General features: G+C 36.3%; 1 protein-coding gene across 7 annotated transcripts in view; it reads left to right on the forward strand.

Moving 5' to 3' along the window:
* PTPRQ (protein tyrosine phosphatase, receptor type Q) overlaps positions 1 to 25,392 on the forward strand; it is a 123,717-nt gene that overhangs the window by 34,460 nt on the left and 63,865 nt on the right. For all 7 annotated transcript variants that reach the window (XM_040667503.2, XM_040667510.2, XM_040667520.2 and 4 more), the window contains 12 exons: positions 297 to 443; positions 2,073 to 2,245; positions 5,351 to 5,561; positions 7,283 to 7,435; positions 7,554 to 7,733; positions 8,493 to 8,600; positions 10,455 to 10,736; positions 12,290 to 12,472; positions 13,551 to 13,652; positions 15,386 to 15,506; positions 19,018 to 19,178; positions 20,816 to 20,961. In XM_040667503.2, the coding sequence (XP_040523437.1) occupies positions 297 to 443; positions 2,073 to 2,245; positions 5,351 to 5,561; positions 7,283 to 7,435; positions 7,554 to 7,733; positions 8,493 to 8,600; positions 10,455 to 10,736; positions 12,290 to 12,472; positions 13,551 to 13,652; positions 15,386 to 15,506; positions 19,018 to 19,178; positions 20,816 to 20,961 (1,967 nt within the window). The remainder of the gene's footprint in view (positions 1 to 296; positions 444 to 2,072; positions 2,246 to 5,350; positions 5,562 to 7,282; positions 7,436 to 7,553; positions 7,734 to 8,492; positions 8,601 to 10,454; positions 10,737 to 12,289; positions 12,473 to 13,550; positions 13,653 to 15,385; positions 15,507 to 19,017; positions 19,179 to 20,815; positions 20,962 to 25,392) is intronic.

Consider the following 25,392-nt stretch of genomic DNA (forward strand, 5'->3'; position numbering starts at 1 on the left):
ATAAAGGATAAGCAAGAGAAATTAACTTATAGACACTAACAATAATTAAAGAAATTGATAAATAATCTCCTTCTCTGAAAGGCCATATGTCCTCAAAATGGTATTTTAGTTTTCTTTGTTTTGTTACTGATGTTGTTTTTAAAGACGTTTAGTATTACTTCCAATGAGGAAATGCCAGATTATCCTTTTCAGAAATAAATTTGGCATTTCATCTTCCTTAAGATTAGCTCTGTTCAGTATAAGCGAATGATGAACTGTTTTATTTTTGGGCTGCAATCTCTTCATTTTCATTCCAGGACATATTCTGGATAACAGCACAAAAGATCTTAAGTTCGTATTTCATAACCTTGTGCCATTTACCATGTATGATGTGTATGTCGGTGCCGAGACAAGTGCTGGTGTGGGACCAAAGACAAACCTTACAGTTTTCACTCCTTCAGATGGTAAGTAAGCATAAATAAAGTAAATAGGCTGTACATAGTAACTGGTGTCAGTTTTTCCTTCGAAGACATTTAGTTTCCTTGCAACAGAAGGAATGGAGGTGTTGAAAGAGAGATCTAATAAACTAATGAGAGAAATGAGCTGAAACTCTATTGTGTTGATTTATTTTCCCAACTTGCTTTTGGAGTTCATACACGGTCACTAAATTTATTTGCTAATAGAAGCCTTCAGAGGCTGTGAAAGAAAAGTAGCTTCTGCCTGAGCAAAAGTAGTGTTTTAGATATGGTAATTAAGTTGCAGGTCACCCTTCTAGTCGTTAGATGGCAGCAAGTGGTAGGGAAATAACAATGCCGGACTCCACTGGGATCACTTTGTTCAACCCTGAAATCTCATTCGACTGATTTTCTCCAAATCCAGGGTCTCCCAGCAGTCTCTAAGAGAGCCGCCTTTGCAAGAGACCAGGGCTCTGAGGGAAACACTGAGATTTTGTCCTGGGGCAAAGTGCTTATTAGTTCTGCTTCAGAGTCTCTCCTGTACTGTGATTTGGGAGTTTGGTCTCCCAGTAGTTCACTCCTCAGGGGCCAGTCCTTTGCTCGGTAGAAACACAATTTTCTTTTTGTATGTATGTGAGATTGTACAGAATTATTGGTCTGCAGCTAAGAGTTCAACCAGAAAAAAATGGCAATTGCTATGTCATAGGTAGGCAGTTTCAACATTGTTATTTTTATTATTATTGTGTTACACAGCACAAATTTAGAAAAAGTCCCCATCTCTGGTTTCAGCAAAGCTTGCTATTAAGGTGTTCCTCCTGCTGTTACAGCAACTGAGAATTGTCCTTTAGTTCCTATTTGTTCCAACACTATCTGATTCTCTCAGATCCCAGAGGCAATTTCCTGAGATGACCCACCTCAACAGAGCCATTTTTGTCTTCTATCTAAACTCAGTCAGAAGCCAAATCCTTTTTGATTTTGTTTTAAATGACATGGAATGTCTAATTTGAACATCATATGTGCCAACTTTCATTATGCAAGGAATTTCAAGTTTGTTTTTTTCTGCAGTATATTTGTAAGAAATGATTTTTCATACCAAATCTGAATATAATACTTTTGAAAATAAACTCTTCTGATCTCTGACAGTCCTACGTACAGTACAATATCACTATTAGTGCATCGTTAAAGGAGAATTTGAATTGAAGTTTACTATAAAATGAAATGAACAAGATGCATCGCATTTACTGTCTTTTCTCTCAGCTTTTTATTTCATTGTTGTATGACACTGATGAATCAAGAATTAAGTTTTTATTTTCAGTGTATTTGAGAGTCTGTACTTAGAAATAAGGTCTACTTGCAGTGCCTTGACTTAAGTAGAACTATCCTAATTTACATCATTTGACCATAGTAATATGTATGTCATATGTGTGGGGAAAAAAACAGTGTGAATATTTTTAGAAATGTAACTTGTTTGCTGAAACAAACATGGAAAGTAACTTTCTGCCTGTGTGGGTGCAACTCAGAGGATAAGAACATGAAATTTTTTTTAAATGCCTATTGTACTTTGCTTATAATGTTGAAAAAAAAACTTGTAATAATTGGATACTTGTAATTAGATCAGTTTTCTTCTTGAACATTTAGTCCCAGGTGCTGTATCAGATTTACATCTAGTAGAAGTGGAAGCTACATATATAAAAATTGTTTGGAGAAAGCCACAACAACCAAATGGAATCATTACCCAGTACAGAGTTAAAGTGCATGTACAAGAAAAAGAAGTTACACTGGAAAACATTATTCTCATTGGAAAAAATAAGGTATTTAGCTTTTTTTTGATACTTTTTTTTTTTTTATTGGATTATATCTGGTATCTCTGCCTTGTTTAGTAGGTACAGTATGTGAAATTAGCCGCTTCAGATGAGTTGCTAATGTTTTTAAATGCCAGCTTCCCCATGCCACTCTCTTTCTCTGGTTGTGTTTGAAAGAGATTCTAAGGCTGCTTTCTGTACTACATGAAAATCATAAATAATTCTGGAGAAATACAGATCCTGAATTTCGTAGCTACTGAAGGCAAGACTCCATAGCCAACCAACAATATTATTTTCACTTTTAGTTCTTTTCAGCATAGCAGTTCTCAGCGTACCTGACATAAGAGTATAGGTGCCTAGATCAGTAAATCGCCACTCAGGAAAACTTCCAGATGTGGATGTGAATCCTATGGAGAAGTGTATTCAGCATAAGTGTCCTGGAGCTGTTCAAGTGCTCTGCTTCCAAGGCAGGCACTCCTGGTCTTCCACCCATCATCTGCACCCTTGAATTTGAGTCTCTGATGTTACATGCTGAACTCCATGCTATAGATATAAGGATATCTGCACATAACAAACAAATAAAATCCTTTATGGGACTTACAGTGACAGCTTCTCTAGCTTTTGTATTTTAGACACTGATGTGCTCTGCATACTTTGACATGGGCCATTTTGAGCATGTTGCACAGAACTGTAGATACTTAGCAAGTACTCAGCTCAAGACAGTTCTTTCTGAGTTAAGGCTTTTTTTAAAAAATCTTAGTATTGAGCATAGCTGCCAAAACTTTGCATAATTCCTTTTTTTAGGAACTGCTTGTCTTTGGATCTGACACAGAATCTTTGTTTTTGATACAGAGTTTGGTGAAGGAGTTTTCTTTCAAGTTGCATGTTATACATTAAATAGAGCCCTGGAGCCAAATGTTTAAAAAGGAACAGGGGAAAAAGATGAGGATAAGGATTCATTCATTAAACCAGACTAAGATCCTTGAAAAGTGAAATTATATAACCCTATAATTAAAGATTATATCATAGTACATACAGAAGAGATGGAAAATTGTCTACACAGACATACTCTAATGCTGGGATTTCCTAATTTGTGAATTCTTAATTTAGAATCACTGATGCTTTCTAAAGCTTATTGAATTTAATTTTCTAATTAAAGAACAAAACAAATCATAACAAACATTGTTTAAAGCCTCAGAGACAGATGTTATTTCCATGTGAGTACCGTTTTACTGTAAGAGGTTGGTGAAAACGAGGCATATATATCTTTTGCCTTTTGGTACTTAGGTGAGATTGCTGCTGAATATCTGGCTGTGGTTAGTCTAACGTAGTTAATGTAGTAGAAAAGAATCACAGAATGACTTAGGTCGGAAGGAACCTTAAAGATCACCAGTTCCAACTCCCTTTCTGATCAGGATGCCCAGGGCCCCATCCAGCCTGACTTTCAACACCTCCAGGAATGGAGCGTCCACAGCTTCTCTGGACAATCTCTTCCAGTGCCTCTGAGTAAAGAATTTCTTCCTAACATCTAACCTGAATTTCTCCTCTTTTAGTTAAAAGCCATTCTCCCTTGTCCTAGTACTATTAGAGCATATAAACAGTCCACAATGAAGTCTCCCCAGAGCCTTTTCTTCTCCATGCTAAACCAGCCCAGCTCTCTCAAACTTCCTTTATAAGAGAGGTGCTCCAGCCCTTTGATTATCTTCTTGGCCCTCCTCTGCACCTGCTCTGACAGCTCTACATCTTCCTTGTGCTGGGGGCTCCAGGCCTAGACATAGCACTTCAGATGGGGCCTCACAAGGGAAGAGTAGAGAAGGACAATCACCTCCCTCTGCCGGCTGGTCATCCCTCTTTTGATGCAGTCCAGGATACTGTTGGCCTTCCAGGCTGCATGTGTACACTGCTGACTTATGTCCAGCTTTTCATCCACCAAAACCACCAAGTTCTTTTTGGCACAGCTCCTCTCAATGAGCACTTCTCTCAGTCTGTACTTGTACTTGGCCTTATTAAACCTCATTAGGGTCACATAGGCCCACTATTCAAGCCTGTCCATGTCCCTCTTGGTGGTATCCCCTCCTTCTGTGGTGTCAAGTGCACCACTCAGCTTCATGTCACCTTGTTGAGGGTACACTCAATCTCACTGTCTATGTAGTTGATAAAAATAAAAAAGGCTGTTGATTTAAAAAAAAAAAAAAGGCTTCTTTGTCTCCTCTCTCCACCTGTGGTCAGTAAGGAGAGGGCTACTGTGTATTAATTGCATCACTATAAAAATATCTCTTTCTGGTAGTGAAGCTGGCCATATGTGTGAGTGGGGAGTGTTCATGGATGACAGGATAACAATTTAGAGACACTGCAGTCCTGGATTTGGTCCCACATTCTGAAGGGCCATAATGATCTAGTGCTTATACACTATTTTACGCTTATTCTCTAGCCTCTCTCTTTTCAGCTTTCCTTGTACCTTTCACAGTAGTAATTTCTCCCCTTAAGTCTACTTGCATCTCTTTTCAAATTTGTCTTTTACCTGCCCCTGCTGTCTTACTGACCTTTACATCACTTGCCTCCCTTTCATTCTTCTTTTCCACATATTTACTCCCTTTTTTTAAACTCCTCTTCTTATTTTATTAGCATCTGTTTTCCTCCCACTCTCATCTATTCCTTATTCAGAGGTCATACAGATATCTTTTTTCTCGCTCAGCAATCTGATCAACCTGCTGTTCTTCTTCCTCAGGGCCTAGTGGGGGCATCTGAAGCCCTCTTCTTGTCAGCACCTTCTACCCTGCTGGAAAATGCTTATTACAAATGGAGCCTCCCAAGCTCAAATGTGTCTTTTCAATATAGCTACAAGGATAATAACATTAAATTTGAAACTTTAAAAATCCATATTTTAAGAAATTTTAAAAATGCATGTGCTCTTTGTTTATTTTTGAAATGAACAAGCTGTAGGCTACAAGCAGCTGAGCTTTCTTGTGAAAAATACTGTTTTGCGAAGTTAATTATATATCACATGAATATTACTGTAATGTTAGCAATATACAATTTATATGGTGTATATATAAATTGCAATAAAGAGTATAATAATGACAAAGATTGTGACTTTATTTTTCTAATTTTTAGCATTTGATTGATTCTTTGGAACCATACATGATAAATGAAAACATCGAACCTTCTCCCACCTGGAATTCAATAGAAACAGCCAATGAATTATATGAAGGTTCAGGTGAAATGTTTTCTAGTATTCAGACAGTTTCCCCAGTGATACTTACAACTGTGTCTGATGATCATTTGCCAGCTATAAATGGAGCTGCAGAATTACATTCTACTTTGGGTAAGATATTTTAAGATATTTTTTCGACCTGTTTCTTTGCTCCAGAGGACCACCATCACTGTCCCAACTACAATCTTTAGCACATGGTTCAGGCAAATTATGAATGGGTCATTTGCTAGAGTTGGATTTTTTTACTACCAAATAACCTCCTGAAGCAAATGGGAATGCCACACAGGCAGGAACTAGCCCCTTGTCACCCAGCTGACCTTCTTCCTAGTGAAAGGAGCACCCGAAAGCCATCAGCCAAGCTGCATAGACAATCAGTTATTACAGTTGCCAAAGCAGGTGTGATTGTCAGGGATTAACATATCTCCAAGCCCTTCAGAGACCTTGATTTCTCTAAGCCTTTTGACTAATAGGTTTTCAAATGTCAGTGAAGGTAAATAGGTCAAAAAGTTACAACTTTGCTATATGGGTTACAAACAGGTGGAGATGACCCCATGACATGGTGATGTCATTAGTGCGTACACTTGTTCTGTATTATCAACGGAACAGTGTTTCTTTGCTAAGTATGAATATTTACAAATCATCAAGCAGTCCTTAGCTGACAGGCAAGGGCTTAAAATACCACTCTGAATTTTTACAATGAGAATTTTAAGCAGTAGACAGAAAGTCAAATTTTTAAGAGAAAAGTCACTGAATTCCTCTGTCTACACCAGTGCTTAAGACCAGAATTTAATCCATTAAATTCTGCAGTATTCAGTGGATCTTTACTATAGTAATCCTATGGGGTCTTCTCAGTGATACAGAGAAAACATACAGTCCTTTAAAAATGACTTTTCTTTTTACTGCCTAATTCATCTTCAGTTAGTAAGTTGCTAAAATGTCTGTGTTGATGAAAAATTAATTTCAAACATCACCTGTTGTAATATAGTGCACAAGTATTATAGTAGTTGTTACAGTAAAGTTGTTGACAGCCAAGTTTTCAACAGTGCTTGCTGATATTTAGATGCTTATCTTTGGGCCTGATACTTAGATATGTAAAGTACCCAAACCTTTTCATGTTGCAATGTCATAGTGGCTCCTTTATAATAGAGGATTTTGGCTAGCCCAGTTGGGCTTCTGCTGACTTCAGACTCATGCACAGATGTGCTCTCTGGTGCACCAAAAACTCTTTGTGGGTATGTGCATGATTTCTACATTCTGCTCCGACTCTTCTGCTGAAAATACCAGCACGAAGCGAGATGGGGGACATTTCAAGTATACCTGTTACACAGCTGGGAGGGAAGGGAAAAAAAAAAAAACAACTCTAGAAACAAACAAAATCAGAAACCTCAACAACCTGAGAGCTACAGTTCTGCAGTAACAGGGAAAAATAGACTGTCTACAAGTGTGCTTTTTCCTAGTTCCTAGAATCCTCTCTGTTTTAAATTTTATTCTTATTTTAAGATAGCTGTCAGTTTTATTTTGGTTTTAGTTTGTTACCATGCATTCTTTCACCTAGGCCAAGCTATCTATCCTTTTTCCTACTGCCTGAATTTCATACTTCACAGAAGACCTCTGAGAAGCAGAGAGGATTATTTGCTTGAGGGTTGACTTAATAAAAGTAACTCCTTGGCAATGAGACACTGTGTATCATTTTCTTTATATTTTTGTGATTGCCATGGAAAGTAATTCTTTTTGCAGTAAAATTGTTGTAGGTTATTGTGTCAGAGGTTAGAAAACAAAAGAAAAAATAATAGTTTACAAATAAGTGACTATTTCTCTCCATTTAATCACAGATGATCAGTATGCCACTGACATTTTGGGTGAAGAACTGTCATACATTATAAAGGGCCTTGTACCTTTCACAGACTACACAATCAGTGTGTCTGCTTTCACTGCTATTGGAGAAGGGCCACCATCTGTTCTCACAGTCAGGACACGTGAGCAAGGTAAAATGTAGCTCAGAACTAAGTTAACATCTCTAGGTTCTTTCAGGAAATTTTTATCTGTTAAAAATAATTTCTTTTGGTTACTGATACATTTTTTGTTTGTTTGTTTTCATTTAAGTTCCAAGCTCAGTGCAAAGTATATCTTATAAGAATATTAGTTCCTCCTCTGTTTTGCTGTACTGGGATCCTCCAGCAAACCCCAATGGGAAAATCATTCATTATACCGTTTATGCAATGGAGCTGGATACAAAAAGAGCATTCCACACAACGACTTCAAACAACAGCTTACTTATGACAGGTACTGTGTCATGTGCTAAAAAATAATTGCAAATACATTATTCAGATTTATTCCAACTTTATGTAATGTAGCCACTGTAAGGTAGGTACATCAAGTCTGCCCCATCCACATATGCACACAGTGCAGTTGGGAAACTGGTGCCAGACTTCTCTGCTGTGGAGAGGTATGTAGGGAATGTGAGAGCGGCAGAGAGGACTACATAAGGCAAGTAATGTAGTGAGTAGTAATTTCTCAAGTGAATTTCTCCTTATCAATTTTTCCTCATCTCATTCTTTCTACATAGAAAAATGTTTCTAAACTGTTAATTCTTTTTCAGGGTTGATTTCTTTTCCATACAGAAGTTGTATAATGTTAATAATAATTTTCTTCTTTTAAGATGACAATATTTATGCTAATTGAAGAAAAATATGTTAGATGTACTGTTTCAGGTGCTTATTTGAGCTAAATGGAGTAATGCATCTACAATAAAACATGTATTTGTGTGTATACGTACACATTCCTTGTTTTCATAATTAAAGCAATTTACTGGGTTGAAAGTAGTTATTTCAAAACCTATTGATTTGTCTGAGCTTTTATTTGACACTCCCCGGATAAATGGTATTGTGGAGATTTGGTATTTTAGGTGACAAATGTGTTTCAAAAACTCTTAGAAAACTTTAATAGTTTTATAAGAAAGCTACAACATGTTCAAGGAGGATCATCAGCAATCATGTTTGTTTTTTGTTTTTTTTTTTGTTGTTTTTTACTTAATCTTTTTAGGTTTAAAAAAATACACCAACTATAAAATGAGAGTTGCAGCATCTACTGTGATTGGAGAAAGTGCTTTGTCTGAAGAGAATGATATTTTTGTGAGAACCCCTGAAGATGGTAAATATATTGTTTGCAATGATTATTTGTTTTTTTATATTAAAGAAGTCTGGGCACATACCTAAGGATGGGAAGAAAGCTTATTAATAAAATCAATGTTTGATGAAATTATTAGTCTTCAATCAGTCGGTGGCTGAATCGCCACTGACCTTCAAAAGAGAAACATGGAAATTTCATTTACAGAGCAGAGATATGAATTCTGTACATAATCATTCCTCATTTATATCAGGTTTTTATTTTCACTTGTTATGAATTATTTCCAGTTTTTATCAAAATGTTAAAGATAGCAATAATCTAATTGCCATTTATCTCTCACAGCTGTCAAATACGCTACAATACAGGAGGAATAATTAAGTGGGAAAAAAGAGAGCCAAGGATTGAAGGATTAAATATTATGGGGATTTATGAAGTTTAGATAACTAGAGTAACCAATCAGCCAAAATAGCGAACAGGGAAATGTAAAATGTTCATCATATTGTTTTAAAGCTTTTGTGCTTCTACGCTATTAGTTTTTGCAGAGGAAAAGCATATCATATGAGTGGGAAGCTGCCTGCTTAAGTATCTGTTTCCCTGAAACAAATTTAAAGTTTAAAACGCCCTGCATCTGAACATGACAGAAAGTTGTTGTTCAGAGTTGAGGATCAGGCCAATTATTAATTCACTGGTAAGAGATATATGTAAGCTCAGGGCAAACTATTGAGACAGAATCAGTGATAATTCCTGCCTTTTTACAAAGCTGTGTGTAATTATTCTCATTGTGTTCTTCTCATTCTTTAGTTTTCCTGACGTAGTTCAGATTGAGGTTCATGTATCCTTACTATAGCCAACCTAGAAATGACAACTTGCCTCAGTTCTGATGAGTTGAAAAGAGAGAGAGAACTCCAGAAAGTAAAGGCACTACATCTAACTTAAGCAATGTTAGCATGGAAGATACCAAGCTATGGTATTTAAATATTTCTTTTCCATGCCAGATAAATTGAAAAATCCATTTCAATTGAAAATTAAGCTTCTTCATATGGAAATTATCTATGTGGAAGGCTGTCCTGCCTTCCAAAGAGTAGTGATTTATTACAGTGAACGTTTTTTTCATTCGTGGGCTCAGAAATCAGTAATGAAAGTGATTCAACGGCACCTTTACATCAAAAAGCTTCAAGATAAATTCTAAAATGTCTGTATATATGTATTTGTGTACAAACTGAATAGCATAATCCAGGATTCTTACAACTTTTTTTCCTTCAGTTTTATAGATAGGTTACTTCAGGAGTGAAGTGATGAGGCCTTTAGAGGAATCAAGGTTGGTGCTCAGAGCTGACTTGATTCATAAGTGCAGCCCACTCACTCCTTCAATTCTTCAGGGGGTTATGAGCTCACTAGAGTCACATGAAATCATACATTGCCAGTAGATTTAGCCAACATACTACCCTAGAGCTGGACCTGCTTTCTGCTTCACCTTGTAACCCTTGTAGGCAAGATTTGCACTGGGATCTTCAGTAGTTATCATTTAGCAACTCTATCTGTAAACTAAAGGGAATTCAATTACACTGCAGAGGGTCCCTTTCCTGGTTCACTTGGTGTTTGAGTGAAATAGGACAGGTAGTTTTTAAGAAGAAGACAGAGAGATGACATTCTGACAAAATTAAATTAGAGGAAGTCAATGAGAGGATTTGAAGAATCAGTCTGAATGAAAGCAGTAGACAAAGGAAGTTGTACTGATACAAAAAGTTGTCTACTTTTTTTAGTGGAAACTTAAAAATACAGAAATTTACTAGTAATCCAATAGGTTTATCAGATCAGTCCTATAATGAATTAACTGAATGTCTCAGACTTTTTTGTTCTTTGATTTCTGTACTGCAGAACCAGACTCCCCACCCCAAAATGTAGAGATAATAAATGTAACTGCAACAGAGATAAACTTGAAATGGTTACCACCTGAGCAGCCTAATGGTCTCATTACTCACTATGAAGTTCTGTACAGTGATTCCAGTGATTTATTTGTGAGAAACACCTCATCTACAAATATATCACTTACTGAAATGATGCCATATACTCTCTACAACATCTCTGTAAGGGCATTCACTAGACTTGGCCATGGGAACCAGTCGTCTTTCCCACTTCTGGTCAGAACTTCTGAAACTGGTGAGTATATAATTTTTTTGGAAAACTTTTTTTTTTTTTTTTTTTTTTTTTTTTTTTTGACATGTGCTTTTATGGTGGCATTTGATGCTTGGAAGTCCATGTTAATTTATTTTAAATGTAAGCTTTTGCTTTGCAAAGCAGAAACTTTGAATCCTCTTTTTTTTTCTCTGGTATATACAAAACCAACACAAGGAAATAGTATGAATGATTAAGAAGTAAAGGAAACGATTGGAATACATGTGTCTCATGACCTCATATAAAGGAAGGATGAAGAAAGGATGAATATTAAAAAGTTGTAACAAGGCATATGGAGACTTAAGTAGGCTGTAAGATAAGATAATGTAGAGAAAGGAATATAAATTAAAGGGGGAGGGTCATTAGCTTTTCAGTGGAGCTAAACAGGAGCTGCACTGGGAAAAATTCTGAGAACAATGGTTGACATGGAGGAACAGATGTCTGAGTGAAGCTATAGGTTCAGAAATGGAAGGTGGCTGGTTTCCTCCAGGACTCAGACCAGGTAGATCTGGTATGACACTCACACTTTTCTGAGGCTTTTTGAAATCTTCACTAATTTGCTGCCTCAGACAACTGGGTATTTTGTCTATGTCTAGAGTTAGATCTGGAGTTAAATGTGCTCTGTTCGTTAGACTCTTTACAGTAAGGAAAGACACGACTGTAGTTCTCTGTCTCAAAAAGGCATGGGGAATATGCAGTAGCTTCTTGATTGCTAAGACTCAGCAGTTATCACTGTGAACTCCTCATTTCTGAAATGAAATTTGATTTACCATGTGTGAAGTAGGTGTGGTCCTGAGCTGCCAAATCAATCAGACCTCATATGGAATGAGAACACAGGCACCTAGTTTTAAGAGTTCATGAGACTGAACTCAAAACGGAGGCACAAAAACATTGTACTGATTTTGTGGCACTTTGTTGTTGTTGTTGTTGTGGGTTTTATTTGTTTTTGTTGCTGTTTGTTTTTTGACAGATAAGATAGATACGTAGGTATCTGCCCATTTGATTCAGTGTACTTATCCGTAGGTGTTTTTTATCTTCTTTTTAACTTAGACATATATCTTTTCTACAAGTTTCATTTTCAAGCCCCTTACCAGTGCCTACCTCTCCTGATACTCAGAACAAAAATTTGAATTCCAGATGCATGTGATAGAGAATGCAAAACCATCTTTTGAGATGAGAAGAATAAAGACAAAGGAGGAGCTGGAAAATGGAGCATTTTTAGTGAACTACTATTCATGGGCTGCTGCGTTCAAAAGGCTCCTGAGAGCTTTTTGTTACTATTCTGACATGAAATTAGGCAAAACTGGGAGCTGATTCCACTGTCTCTAGTGGCATTTTTTCCCTTTCTGGCTATTGCCTCTTTTGAAATTTATTTTAGCAACAAACAAACAACAACATCAACAACAAAACCAGACACACAAAAAAGGATAAAAATAAAAATGTTTACAGTGTTTTTCATTTTAACCAATTTAAGAAAATGCTTAAGAAATCGATGAAGCAAACTGGAATCTTTTACAAGTCCAAATTTCATCTTCTAGTTCCCAATTCTGCACCAGAAAACATAACGTATTGGAACATCTCATCCACGGAAATTGAGCTGTCATTTTTTCCACCATCCATTCCCAATGGAATCATACAGACCTACACAATATATCTCAAGAGGATTAATGGAACTGAGGAAAGAGTTATAAACACCACTCATCTGGTACTACGTATTACAGGCTAGTACATAATGATATAAATCTTAAGGCAACTGTAACTTCTTCTGAGAAGGGCTCAACAGGTTGATTGATGCAGGACAATGGACTCACTGGATTGACAAGATCATTCTTGTCCTTATATAGTTAGGTGCCACTTGTCCTGAGCGGTAGCCAGTTGTGCCCTACAGTATTGCTGTGGAATGTACCATGCTTGGTATACGACCTAACATGCCTCTTACTGTGTTTTAGATGTTTAAATTACAAGGAAATCCAATAGATTTTTTTTTTCATACTTATCATTGTGACAAAGTAAGCACTGAGATCACTAATTTTATTGTCAATATAATACTTCCCTTTTCACTTACCTTTCCATCTTTTGATTTGTTCAGTCATTACTATGCATGAGCCTGCTCTATCAGGGAGCAGCTAATGCTGGCCACTCAATACCTTAACTAGCAAATTTTCAAAGCAATGTTTCAAAGCAGTGTTTTCTAAGCATTCCAGAAACAGAAAGTATAAAATTGTCTAGAGGGCAAAACACATGAGGTTTATTCAGTCCAGAGAAAGGAAGGCTGAGGGGAGGCCTCATGGCATCCTACAGCTCCTCACGAGGAGAGCAGAGGGGCAACGCTGAGCTCTGCTCTCTGGTGTCAGCAGCAGGACCCAAGGGGACGACATGGAGCTGCATCAGGGGAGAGTCAGGTTGGGCATTAGGAGAAAGCTCTTCACCAGAGTGTGGTGGACACAGCCCCAAGCTGTCAGAATTCAAGAAGTGTTTGGACAGTGCTCTCAAAGATTTTGATTTTGGGTAGTGCTGTGTGCAGCCAGTGGTTGGATTCAATGATACCTGTGTGTCCCTTCCAACTCAGGATATGATTTTAACTGGTAATTAGAACTTTACCCCTTCTATTGTTCATGTGGAATATTTTATGTTCAGATTTTCCTAATGCTCATTTTAATCTCTAAAGGCAGAAGTGGTAGGCCTCTTCAGCACTTCAGAACTTCTCCTTGTGACACACAATCTCAAATTTTTTTCCATTAATAGAAGAAGGTTCCCTCACTGAATGTTTGGTTTGCTGAACTACTCTTCTTCATTTAGATTTGAAGAAATATACAGAATATATGATAGAAGTGTCTGCTAGTACCATGTTGGGGGAGGGCCTTCGTAGTGCACCACTACATATACTGACTGATGAGGATGGTAAGTCAGAATAGAAGTTGTGATGTATCATTTTCTCCTTGTAGTTCTAACCTATTACAATCATGTCATATATATGTAGGTTTTAGAAACGTTTTCGAAATTATAACTCTATTAATATTCACCTATCTACACATTCAATCTATATTCAATATCTACACATCCCTTTTTGTGTGTGTGTGCATGTGTGTGTTTATAAAGGGAAGAAGACACTAAGAACACAAATTAAAGCTGCGTTGGCATAAACATTGCATCATGCATTCCTAAATTAAATCTCATTCCATGTTTTAGGGAGCGTTGGCTTTTGACGATAATAGGTCTTTGCACATCTCCCAGGTGCTGATGTCCTTACAACATGCCATCAGTAATAAATATTTGCTCAATAGTAATATTGCTGGAGCACACTGCAAATAGCTGATTTAGATAAATCCATCTTTTACTAAGAGTATTTTTATTTAGAGCAATGCTAATTCTGTTCTTTAGCAAGAAATATCCCCTGAATAAGAAATTCAGTATGAACTGGACAAAAAGATACAGCATTCATTATTTCATAGATCTTTTATTATACAACCGCTGATGGTAATACAAGTAAAACACTAAATACAGCTGTCACCATTTTTGCTTCTAAATACAGACACTCACTGGCAGCCTTTGTTCATGAAAAATATTTTTTCTTAAATGTACAGAGCTTTAAAACTTTTCTGCCAACTTCTAAGATAGTGAAAGAAAGAACAACTGAGAAACAGTATTTATAATACACCACATGTACTTTATTCACAGGAACATAGTGTTCCAAGTTTCAGACCAAATGTTTCATAGATGTGCTAATAACTATGCTCTTATTCTCAATTTCCATGCATGACTACAATTATGACTTGAATTTTTAGTACATGATGCTTTTTGGTTTAATTTGAGAAGAACAAAACTCATTTTACATAGTACTATTGAGAAGGTTTACTTCTCAATAACAAGCTAATACAAAGCGTTATCACTAATGCTTATATAGGTGCATATTTCTTCAGCAGTACTTAGATGAACTTTAGAGTGCTTCAATTGGAATGAAATTAAATGTGATCCAACATTTTCACTTACTTATTCTGTTTCCCTACAAAATTGCTACATGGTGTCATGTAAAGTTCATCATAACATGAATTTTACTGGTCTCAGTCAGTGTCCATCTTTATACTTGCCCTTGTGACACATAAAATGTATGAACGTGGTCCTTATTGGATGGGGTGAATAGATTTTACCACTGCTTAGTATCCCACAGTTTATCATCCCTCAGTGCCATGCTTATTGATTTTTCCACATTTTGGTGCTTCATATAATTATTTCCAGCACCTCTTTTCCCTCAGGGGAACTATTTTGCTGTATTTTACACGTGTTCATACCTATAAAGCTCTTGCTTTTATTAGAAGAAAAAACATTGCAGCAATGTACCCGGACAGTAGGTGAATCACTGTGACCTACCCGATACTCATGAAGTTTTCTCATGAGGTACTTTTTCCATTGAATCACAGAAACAGATGTTCAAACACCACCATGCAAAATCTTTTATCATCTCTCAGAAAAAGGAAATGAAGCTGTGCTATAACATTAGTTGATGGATACTGTGCTGGTGTAGTACAAAGTTAATTTTCCATCACAAACAATTACTGTCCTATGTAAGGATGTTGCATATCCCATAGATCTTAGCTGTTTACCAAGATGTTGTGTCCCGTTCTCTCATTTTATAGCTCCTAGTTCGCCTCCCGAATCCCTCTCAGTAAAACAGTTGTCGGGTGTCACTGTGAAGTTGTCATGGAAACCTCCACTGGAGCCAAATGGAATTATCCTCTATTACACAGTTTACGTCTGGTAAGATTTCCTGGAAATAGTTCTGAGGATAAATATTAATCTGTAACCTAGCAGGAATGTTGGGTTTTTCTTACACAATGTGTTGATTACATGTTTTTGGTGAATGCATATTCATCCAACACTTAGAATATTAGCCTTTTGTGTACACAAATTCAGATATAATGTGGTAGCTGAAAATTGTATTATTGAATATCTCGCCATCTTTTTCTGTTTGTTTGTTCATTTGTTTGTCTTTAATGACAGTTTTTTTAAAATGTAAATTAAAATTTTATTTAGATTGTGATGGCTTTCATTCTATACCGATTGGGCCTGTTTTGAGGCAGGGCCCTAGCGTATCCTAAAATGTGAAGATCTGAAATTGATGTAAAATACATTTATTCTGTAGAAAGTGCATGAAAGAAATCTGAGAGCAATTCTAGCAACCATCTAAATGACATAAGAACTCAAGAGTTAAAATAATAGTCTGTATGTACTATCAGTTATCCTTAATGTTGCATTTTGTATATATTTATATATGTATATATTATATTTATAGCAAAGAATTTTTAACATATGTATTTCATTTACTATATTGTTTTCTCTTCTGTCCATTTTGCTTCTGTCCATTTTTTTTCTTTGTCATTGCTCCTGGGATCTTTTCTAATCTTTCAGAAGGGATTTTGGTATTTTAAAACTTACAGGTTCTGTGCTGTTTTCTGCATACCATAATTCAGTCTAGTGATGTGCTATCTCTTCAAAGATCTATATATAACTTCTAGGATTAAGAAGATTTTGCTGGTGATTAATTTTAACAATTGTGTTTACATTGTACTATTCTATTGCCACTGCAAAAGACACTGGAAGAAAATTATAAAGAAGTCCACCTATGAGATGTGAACCGTGTGTGCAAATTATCAGTCTTTATAAATACAATATTATTGAGCTTACATTTATTATTTTAATGTGACTGCAGTTTTGGGGTAGAACTTGGCCTTGATTTCTACTGATTTTTTTTTTCTAAGTTACAACTTCTAGCTAAGTCACTTCTCAAATAAACAGGAGGCAGTCCTTTTTCCAGAAGAGTTAAATTTGGCCTGTCTTCTTCCTTCTACAATGTTTGCAAGGTCTTGTGCTTTTTTACCACCCAGAAAAATAAATTAATGCCTATCTTACATCTAGGAAGGTGTTACTTCATAATATGAATTATCATTTTGATACAGACTGAGTTCAAGGGTTTGAGGTTATAGCACTTTCTATCCTTATACTGTCTAAAAGCTTACTACTTTTGTTGTGACAAGTTAGTAAGAATTGGTTATTAAAAAGCATCATTCCATTGAACCACCTCTCCAAATATCTCATTTAAGCAACCACGTAACTTTTTGAAGTAACCCTTGTCCACTTTCCCTCCATATTTTCCTTGCTGTGTCTTATACGTCCTTACTGTGCAATATCTAAAATTAGACAGGCATTAGGTATCATCTTGAGGCAAGAAACTCACTCACAACTTCACTTCTTTTTTTTTGTTTTTGTTCTTTTTTACATTTTAAATATTTAATGAAATTTGCTATGTAATTTCATCCAGTTCATTGCAAGTTGAGATTTGACAAGGCAAACTGTCGTGCCCAAAGTTGCTGCTTTTGGGGGGCATCCAGTATTTTACTTGGGAGATTGTTATTACCAGAGCTTCTTAATAAGGAAGAAAGAAGCTAGTACTGATGCTAAATAAATGCTCTTTCTCTTAAATACATTGCAGCAGTTACAGGAAAATTGGTAAATTTAAAGTTTTCAGGAAAAGAATTTGCGAATACTAGAACATAAAGAGTAACGTTCTCATTTTTATTATCTTTCAAGGATTTGTCTCAGGACGAGTTGGTCTTGAGCACTAGCAAGTAGCAAAGAGATGTGCTGGGTACTTTGATCTACAAACTCCTATTCTCTGAGTCTGCAGTTCTACAGTACAAAGGCGTATTAACAAAACCGTTGAACTTGACAAGAGCTATTAACATTTTTCTTTAGTAGTTTAGCAACCAATACCTTAGTTCTTTCAAGAAAGTATTTCAGACTTGAAAGTGTTATTCTCCTGTTCAACAAATTTGTGTGAGATAATTACTGACTAAACCTACTTAAGAGTACAGCTTTTTTTTTATGAAACTGTGGTATTTTTTTATGAAACTTCTTCAAGTATGCAATTTCTCAGGAGTTCTTTTGTCTCAGTTTGTCATTTAAAACATAATGTTCTTCATTAAACTCAGTTCTTAAAACTCCTCAGCTTAGTTTACCCTGCTAGACCTTTTCCTCATTGTCTGTGAAGCCTGCATCCACTTTGTCAGTTTTTTCTTATTGTTTTGATTGCAGTCTGTTGCTTTCCAAATAGAAAATCAACTTTTATTGAAATGCTCCAAGCTCTAGATCTTCTTATCTATGACCTAGTTGTGGAGATGTTATGAGAATGCAGTTACTCAGAGTGGAAGTGTTTGCAGCAGTAAGCTGTAAGTTTTCTTCTTACTTAAGTTATAACCAGCTACATTTTTTCACACTAAGAATATAATGGGCAAAGATCCAAGAAAGTATGTCTTTTCTTCATATAGAATCTCATAACTGTAATAGCAACGTTTCGTATCTCTTTACATACTACTCAAAGTCTCAGAACTTTGAAAATAATGTAAATGTTAGTAACATTTTCTGCTGTCAAGACTATTTCCCAAGAAAAGATGAGACTTTTTATTTTTTCTTTGAACCTGTCAAATTATGATTCCCCTATGAAATCCCATTAGAGGCACAGGGCATCCACTCATTCAAAATTGTTTTCAGGAATGGAACGTTAGCTAGTCATTTCTGTGCTAGGTTTTCATAAAATATTAAATAACAGAATTTTAAAATTCAAGGTAGTTGTTCCTGTATCTTATTTTACTTTCTGATAATCATTTCATATCTATGCTAATACCAGCGTTTTATTAATGTTACATCTTATAGTCATTCTAGGCTGGTTTTGACCTGACTAGAGTTCCATTCTGATCCCCTGCTACATTCCACTAGAATTAACTCAGCACCAGCTAATTCCTGTTCCATATCATCTTCTATTATTCCATTTATAACTTCAGCCTTCTGACCAATTTCACAGAGTCACAGTAGGGCATGCTCCCTGCTATAATCTTTTTATATTTTGCTATTTCTGTCTAGGGAGACAGTTTAGTTATGCCCTAGTGTGTCCTTCCCAAGGATACCACACTTGATAGCAATTACAGGATGGACATGCTCCTCCTTGATATTCCATATAATAATCTCCTTTGCTGATGTAATTTACATACATGTTTCTGTTGTGTTTTCTTTTGTTTTTAAGTGAAATTAAGAGCTCCATTGAGACACAAAAGCACAACAGTGAGCTTCTCAAATATATATGGCAGAATTCATCAAGATCTTTGTTAAAGTCTAAATTACGTGTATTTACCAAAAGATAGCATTTTTTCTATTTGATATCATATACCACAGTTGTATCCATGCATAAATAATTAATAAAATATTTTTCCTTCAGGAATAAAACGTCAAAGAGGAGTGTTAATGTAACAGAAACATCACTGGAGTTCACAGATCTGGAAAATAACTCTGAGTATAGTGCCTATGTAGCAGCAAGTACAAGATTTGGAGATGGCAACATAAAAAGTGATACTATAATATTCAGAACTTCTGAAGGAGGTAAGCTTATATATAATATGAATATTTGATTTCATTCAGCCTAGATTTTCTGCCATTATAAAAATATTATAATATATTTTAGTAGCTGTTTGCTCTACCTTACTCTGACATAAGTTCTGATAGGAAAAATGTTCCTCAGAGTCTTTCATGATCTCAAAGGGGTTTGGACTAAAAAAATGAAATCTGTGCAATTATATACTTGTTTGTTTTCTTTTAATGATTTTCAAAATGGTAGATCACTTCTTTAAATGGTCATATTGTATATAGTGCTTTGATTTTTATTTTTTTTTAGTTTCTTTAACGCTTCTGATTTTCCCACCAAAGTTATTGATACAATGTATTCCTATAGGCATAGTACACAGGCATATTTCAGAACTATTGTACACATAAATTTCTCAACAATCAGTAGCAGGGCTAGTTTTTAGCAGACTCATAGCTCAAATGAGTTTTTAAAACACTCGGTTGTAGGCTTTTCCCAGCCTTTGCTACTAATGCTGTTTTGGAAACATGAACTGACATTTTAGGGCAGGAGGTTAAGGTATGGATCTTGGAGTTCTCCTTCCAATTAATGTTTTCATATATTATACAAAATAGAACAGCACAAAACAAATGATCACCTACAGTATTCAGAGCTCTACTGCATTTGTGTAGCACAGTTTCATATATGGCCAGAACTGTAGATGTAAATTCTCTTAGGCTGACATAAGGAATTTAGTTTGAGCATCTTGCATCTCTGTGCTAATGACAAGGTCCATATTCCTTACAAAACAGGCGGAGATTCTAGTTGAAGAGTATTTACATGGTCCTTCCTGCATGTTGAATAGGCTGAGGAAAGAGAGAAAAACAGAAATGATCATACCATCCAAACTTAAGTATCTGGTTAGCTTACAAGAATCGTGAACCTAAATTCTGTTTATAGTCATCAAAGAGAGAAAGATGCTTTTAATTTACGTTTTCTGTGCGGACAGGATGAGGGGAAATGGCCATAAACTGTAGCATAAGAAGTTCTGCACCAATATGCAAAGGAACTTCTTCACAGTGAGGGTGATGGAGCACTGGAACAGGCTGCCCAGGGGGGTTGTGCATTGTCCTTCTCTGGAGATATTCAAGACCCTTCTGGATGCCTACCCATGCAGCCTGCTGTAGGGAGCCTGCTTTGCAGGGGGGTTGGACTCAATGATCTCTAGAGGTCCTTTCCAACCCCTGCAAATCTGTGATTCCATGAAACCCTTTTTTTTTTTTTGTTTTCTATTAACTGTATTTGGAACTCAGAGGCCTAACTTGGTCAACTTTTATGTTTATGAATTAGGTAGTGTCAAAATTCTGTCACTAATTTGTGTGCATGCTCAATGTAGACTTTCCATGTGTGCAAACCAATAAGTACAGGACAAATTCTATACAACAAAAGTTTCTGTGTGCCTCTGCACCTAAATAAAAATGTGTCTGAAAAATAGGGTTTTAAAATGTTGTTTGCAGTTTGTATTTTACTTTGTCATTTCCAGAAGTGGTTTTTATAACTTATTCAGAAATACATTTAGTTTGACATAGGATGTTGTCAAATCTGTGGTGGCTATTTTGTGAGTACTATGATGTACAGAACCTTCTGTTAGGTATGCTAAAACTTTACATATTTCCAGCTCCCGGTGATCCACCGAAAGATATTGTGTACAAAAACCTTACTTCCACATCAATAATGCTATTCTGGTCTCCTCCTCAAAAGCCTAACGGAAATATACGGTACTACTCCGTTTACTTCAGAAATGATTCAGGAATATTTATACAGGTAAACTTCTTTTCATATTCTTCAGTTGTATAATTCAATCAAGTGTTCTAATAATTATTTTGTTAAACATTATATCAATTTTATAGTTATCAGTGTATTGTCTTTTCGTGTTTTCTTTACCACAAGGCAGTTTTCTAACTTTCGAAGACAGAAGCATGACTTGTAATCTTGTGTTCTATGTTGTACATCTCATTGGACATTAAGCATGAGAAGAGTTATTATGAAGCAAATAGGTCTCCTCTATTACTCTGTACAGAGTACAAAGCTTATGTACAGATATATGCACACGTGTGTAATGCATATGTAAACACAACATATATAAACAGAAGACCCATCACACATCCTTGAGACTATCTTATTCTAATCAAGTTGAAGTATTTCCTGTAACAGCTCTGTTTTTACTTTTTAGTGCATGTTTGTACAGTACTGAAAATAAGAAGGTAATACTGTCAAGTATAAAATAAGAAGGTAATAATGTCAAATTAGAGAACAGATCATTATCTCATATTTCTGTTGCTTTCAGAAGTAAATTACTGTTTAGTACCTTGAAACCAAGATATTTAGAATCCTGGCATAAAGCATAAAAGGCAAATTTTATGTGATTATTCTTTCGTGATCTGGATGTTCTCTTCTCGTTTTTTTTTTGTTGTTGTTGTTGTGGTAGTTGTTGTTGTTGTTAATACTTTCATCCTTAGTTATACATCACATTTATTAATTTTACGTACACTTTTTCTGCTCTCCTTTCTAAAAGTATGTTTTGATGCAGCAGAAAAAAGCTTCCTTTGCAGGTTTTGGTTTACAAGCTTTAGGTACACAGAACTAAAAAAAAAGGATTTTAATGTCATGAAAAAAATAATGCATGAAAAATTACCTGTGCTACATAAATTTATCCACAAGATATGCCTAGTGTGAGGTATGCATGTGTTTGAGGATAACTAGAAAAAAATTTCACAGATTTTACAAATAGCTGGTTGAATCATTGCTGACGTGCTTCAGTGTTCACACATCTCTGACTTCCCTGAAACTGTGTGGTTGCTATGCTCTGTCTGCATATTTTCTGATGCAAGCAGGACCATGCCATGAATTCACATTCTGATGAGATTAAAATTAGGGCTACAGTTCAGAGTGTCAGCTTCTACTTGGTCCACACTAGTGGACCAACAGCATTTTTTCGTGGCCTAACAAATCCCTGGAGAAACTTTTACACCAGTTCATTGCCTGAACAAACACACCCTATGAAATTAGTCTAGTACTTGGACAATTAAAGAGGAGATCTTCAGCCTATTACTGTGTTTGGGAAGGTGGGACTCTTAGATGAAAAAGTAAGGTGAAACTGATACAGCTAGACCTATTATCCCTCTGGATTTGCTGAGGACTCTGGAAATGAAGGATAGGGAAGATGGAGCACAGTACCATTTGCCAAACAAGGTGAGGGTCTAGTTTTGTTGTTGCATAAAGGAGTTGTGCAAGAGAAGGACAGTGGCATGGGTATAAGTTACTGCTGCACTGTCATATTATGTGCTTGACAGCAGAAAAACACTGCCAGTAGCTGCACTTCTAGGTATAGAAACCACTGTTTTCACCCTTTCAGCTTTGCTTTTTAACTCATTCCACTATGGAAAACTACCAGAAGATAAATTTCAGATACTATTGCATCTGTCTCTTACTGGACTTAGAAGATCATCATTAATGTCTCAAATTGTGATCCACTCCTTATGTGTCTGCTCCCCTTAACTCCCTCTGCCATTCACATCCTTCTGTGTTCACTATTCGGCATGGCAACCACCATACCTACTGCTATACTGTTCCTTGGCATTTCCGTGGATGTAAAACATTGAAATAGGAGAAAATAAACAACTTCTGCAAATTTATCTCTGTCAGATACTTCATACTACACTTTTACAACAGAGAAAATGTGTGTGTGAAAGCCAGCATGACTGGTGTATGTATAGAAGTCCTCGCACATTTTTGAACTCAGTGGAGTTTAAAGCACTTAATAAGAATAACATTGTTAAAAACAGGGAATTTGTAGTTGCATGGTAAAGCACTTCATTTAGGGAAAAAGAATCAAAAGATCTGAGATTTAGGAGTACACTTCTTGAAGTGATAGAGAAAGTCACAAGAAAAGTGCAGTTTCTTTTCCTAAAAAAGAAAAACTACAAAAGTTCATAAGGTCGAAGAATAATGTATAGTTCCTCTGCTTTACAAATCTACATGAAAAATCACACTGTGGCTGTCCATTCAGAAGGGCTTCAGTGTTCAGACCTGGGATTTAGACCAGAACAACAGAAGGAAAACATAGTGATGGAGATTAGATTTCAGGACTTCGGTTGATGATTGGGCTCCTTCAGTGGAATACTGACAGGATCTGAAAAAAAAATCGTTAGAGACGGAGGATTGACTGGTAGCCAAATACATTGATCATTATCAAGTAAAGGTAAAGATTTCCAGAAATACAGTGAGGTGAAGTGGTAGTCTGTGGTGATTACTTGAGTGCCTTCCAGGCTGCATTGCTAGCAGGTAACAGAAGAAACCATCCCTTGTTCCAGGCTAGATTCAAGTTCAGCTGGAACTTTCAGATTCTGCTGTTGTGAGTCTAGAGAAACTGCTACTTTTTTGTTTTCTGTTCCTGGCTCTGCACCAGTGCAGTAAAGAGATGACACATTCTGACCAAGGGCAACTCCTGCACTGTAGCTCTTGTTCTTGCCACTGCTATGTCATGATGTTGGATTCCTGCAGTTAAAGCTTTCACAATTTGAAACAGCGGCTTTTCAGATTTTGTTCAGAGGTTCCTTGTGTGATGCTTCAAGCAGTCATACTACCCACATTCTCACTGTGGAAGTAAGTGAAAGAATCAATGGAAGCAGTTGTCTTGTTGCTACATTATGATCCATACGCAAAATTATTGACTTGAGCAAACTGTTTTATTCGATCTCTCTACACTTGTGTTTTTATTGAAAAGAAAGTTAGAAAGGTGCTAGTTTCTAATATAAATTTGTGCTTGGACGCGTGGCAACTGTCCTGCTCCAGACCAGGCAGAAGAACTAGGAGCTAAGCAGAGAAAAAAGAGCATGCTGCCCTTCTAGAAGCTGAATATTAGACCCCACATCATCCAGCTCCTCTATCTGAAGATGGACTAAGTAAACATGACTGGATGCAGTTCAGAGTGGAATTTGGCTTGATTCATCTTAGAATGCAGACAAGGGTTGCAAGCAATGTGCTGTATTAACAAGCAAATTTTTTCTCTCGCCAGTATGACCAGTAGGGAAAAAGGGAAACGTTCTAAAGTACAACGCAGTTTTTTTAAAAGCTGGTCTCAAAGCAGTATAGCCCACAGGAAGCGAGACAGCAAACAGTGTGTTTTACATTCCTTGAGGGATGACTTGGATTAGCCCTCAAAGTATCACTACTCACCTGATATCAGAGCAATGTAATATTCTAACTTAAAATAACAATATGGTACAATGAACCTAAAGGAAAAAAAAAAAAAAAACAATGGGAAAAGGTCAAGAGTGAAGAAGAGCAATGCTGTGTTGTCTGAGTAGAACTAATTACAGCTTTATGCCAATGGAAATTTCTGCTGCTGCCTAGGGTGAAGAAGATACTACTTTCTGCTGACACTTTCATAGCCTGTATTGCTTACATGTAGCTGCTTTTAATAATCCGATACTTCGCTATGTCAAAACTTCTTTCATGTATGGATGAAGAAGGGGATAGAAGGAAGAATTTCTTCAGCTGTAGCCAAAGATACTAAGCTGTTTGCTTTCATCTGCAGCCACAGTTAATTGTAAAACTTCCTATAGTGTCCTGTCCCCAGGGTACAATTAGTACAAGTTTAATCTTTTCTCAGTTTGTACCCACACAGCTCTTCCTGTTCACCCTTACTCTTAATTGTGTGTTCTTTTCTAATACTTTCTCATACTCGAAGTTTGAGGTATTCCCCACTTACCATTCTTTGGGCTCCTTGTATTAATGAGACTCTCTATTTAAAAATTTTTTTGTTGAGCCACCAAAATGCCTGTTGTTACAGCATTCACGTTAGCTCACCACATGCCAAACTGACAGGTGACTGGCTAAATTGTAAAGGTATGCCTGTTAAATTAAGAGTTGGATTTTCAGCTGCTCATACTGGTAAACTCCCGATAAATCTAAACTCAAAATTTGATGTGAAAGCTTTGACAATTTTACCTTGAAGACTTGGAAATATTTTAAGTCCTTTTTTGATCACACTAGATGTTATTACTGTCAGTTACTAAGTATTACTCATAATAAAAGTATACAATAGTAGGAATAACAGGAGGGTAGTAGGATGATGCATCTGGTTCCAAAGGCATTTTCTGTCATGCTGTGCTTGAGCATCAGATTGTTTAATTAAATCCCTTAGAATGTGATCCTTAGTTTCCTGCATCTTCCCCTGCCTGAGTGTAAAGA

Source organism: Gallus gallus, chromosome 1 (genome assembly GCF_016699485.2).
Source record: "Gallus gallus isolate bGalGal1 chromosome 1, bGalGal1.mat.broiler.GRCg7b, whole genome shotgun sequence".
Taxonomy (NCBI): Eukaryota; Metazoa; Chordata; class Aves; order Galliformes; family Phasianidae; genus Gallus; species Gallus gallus.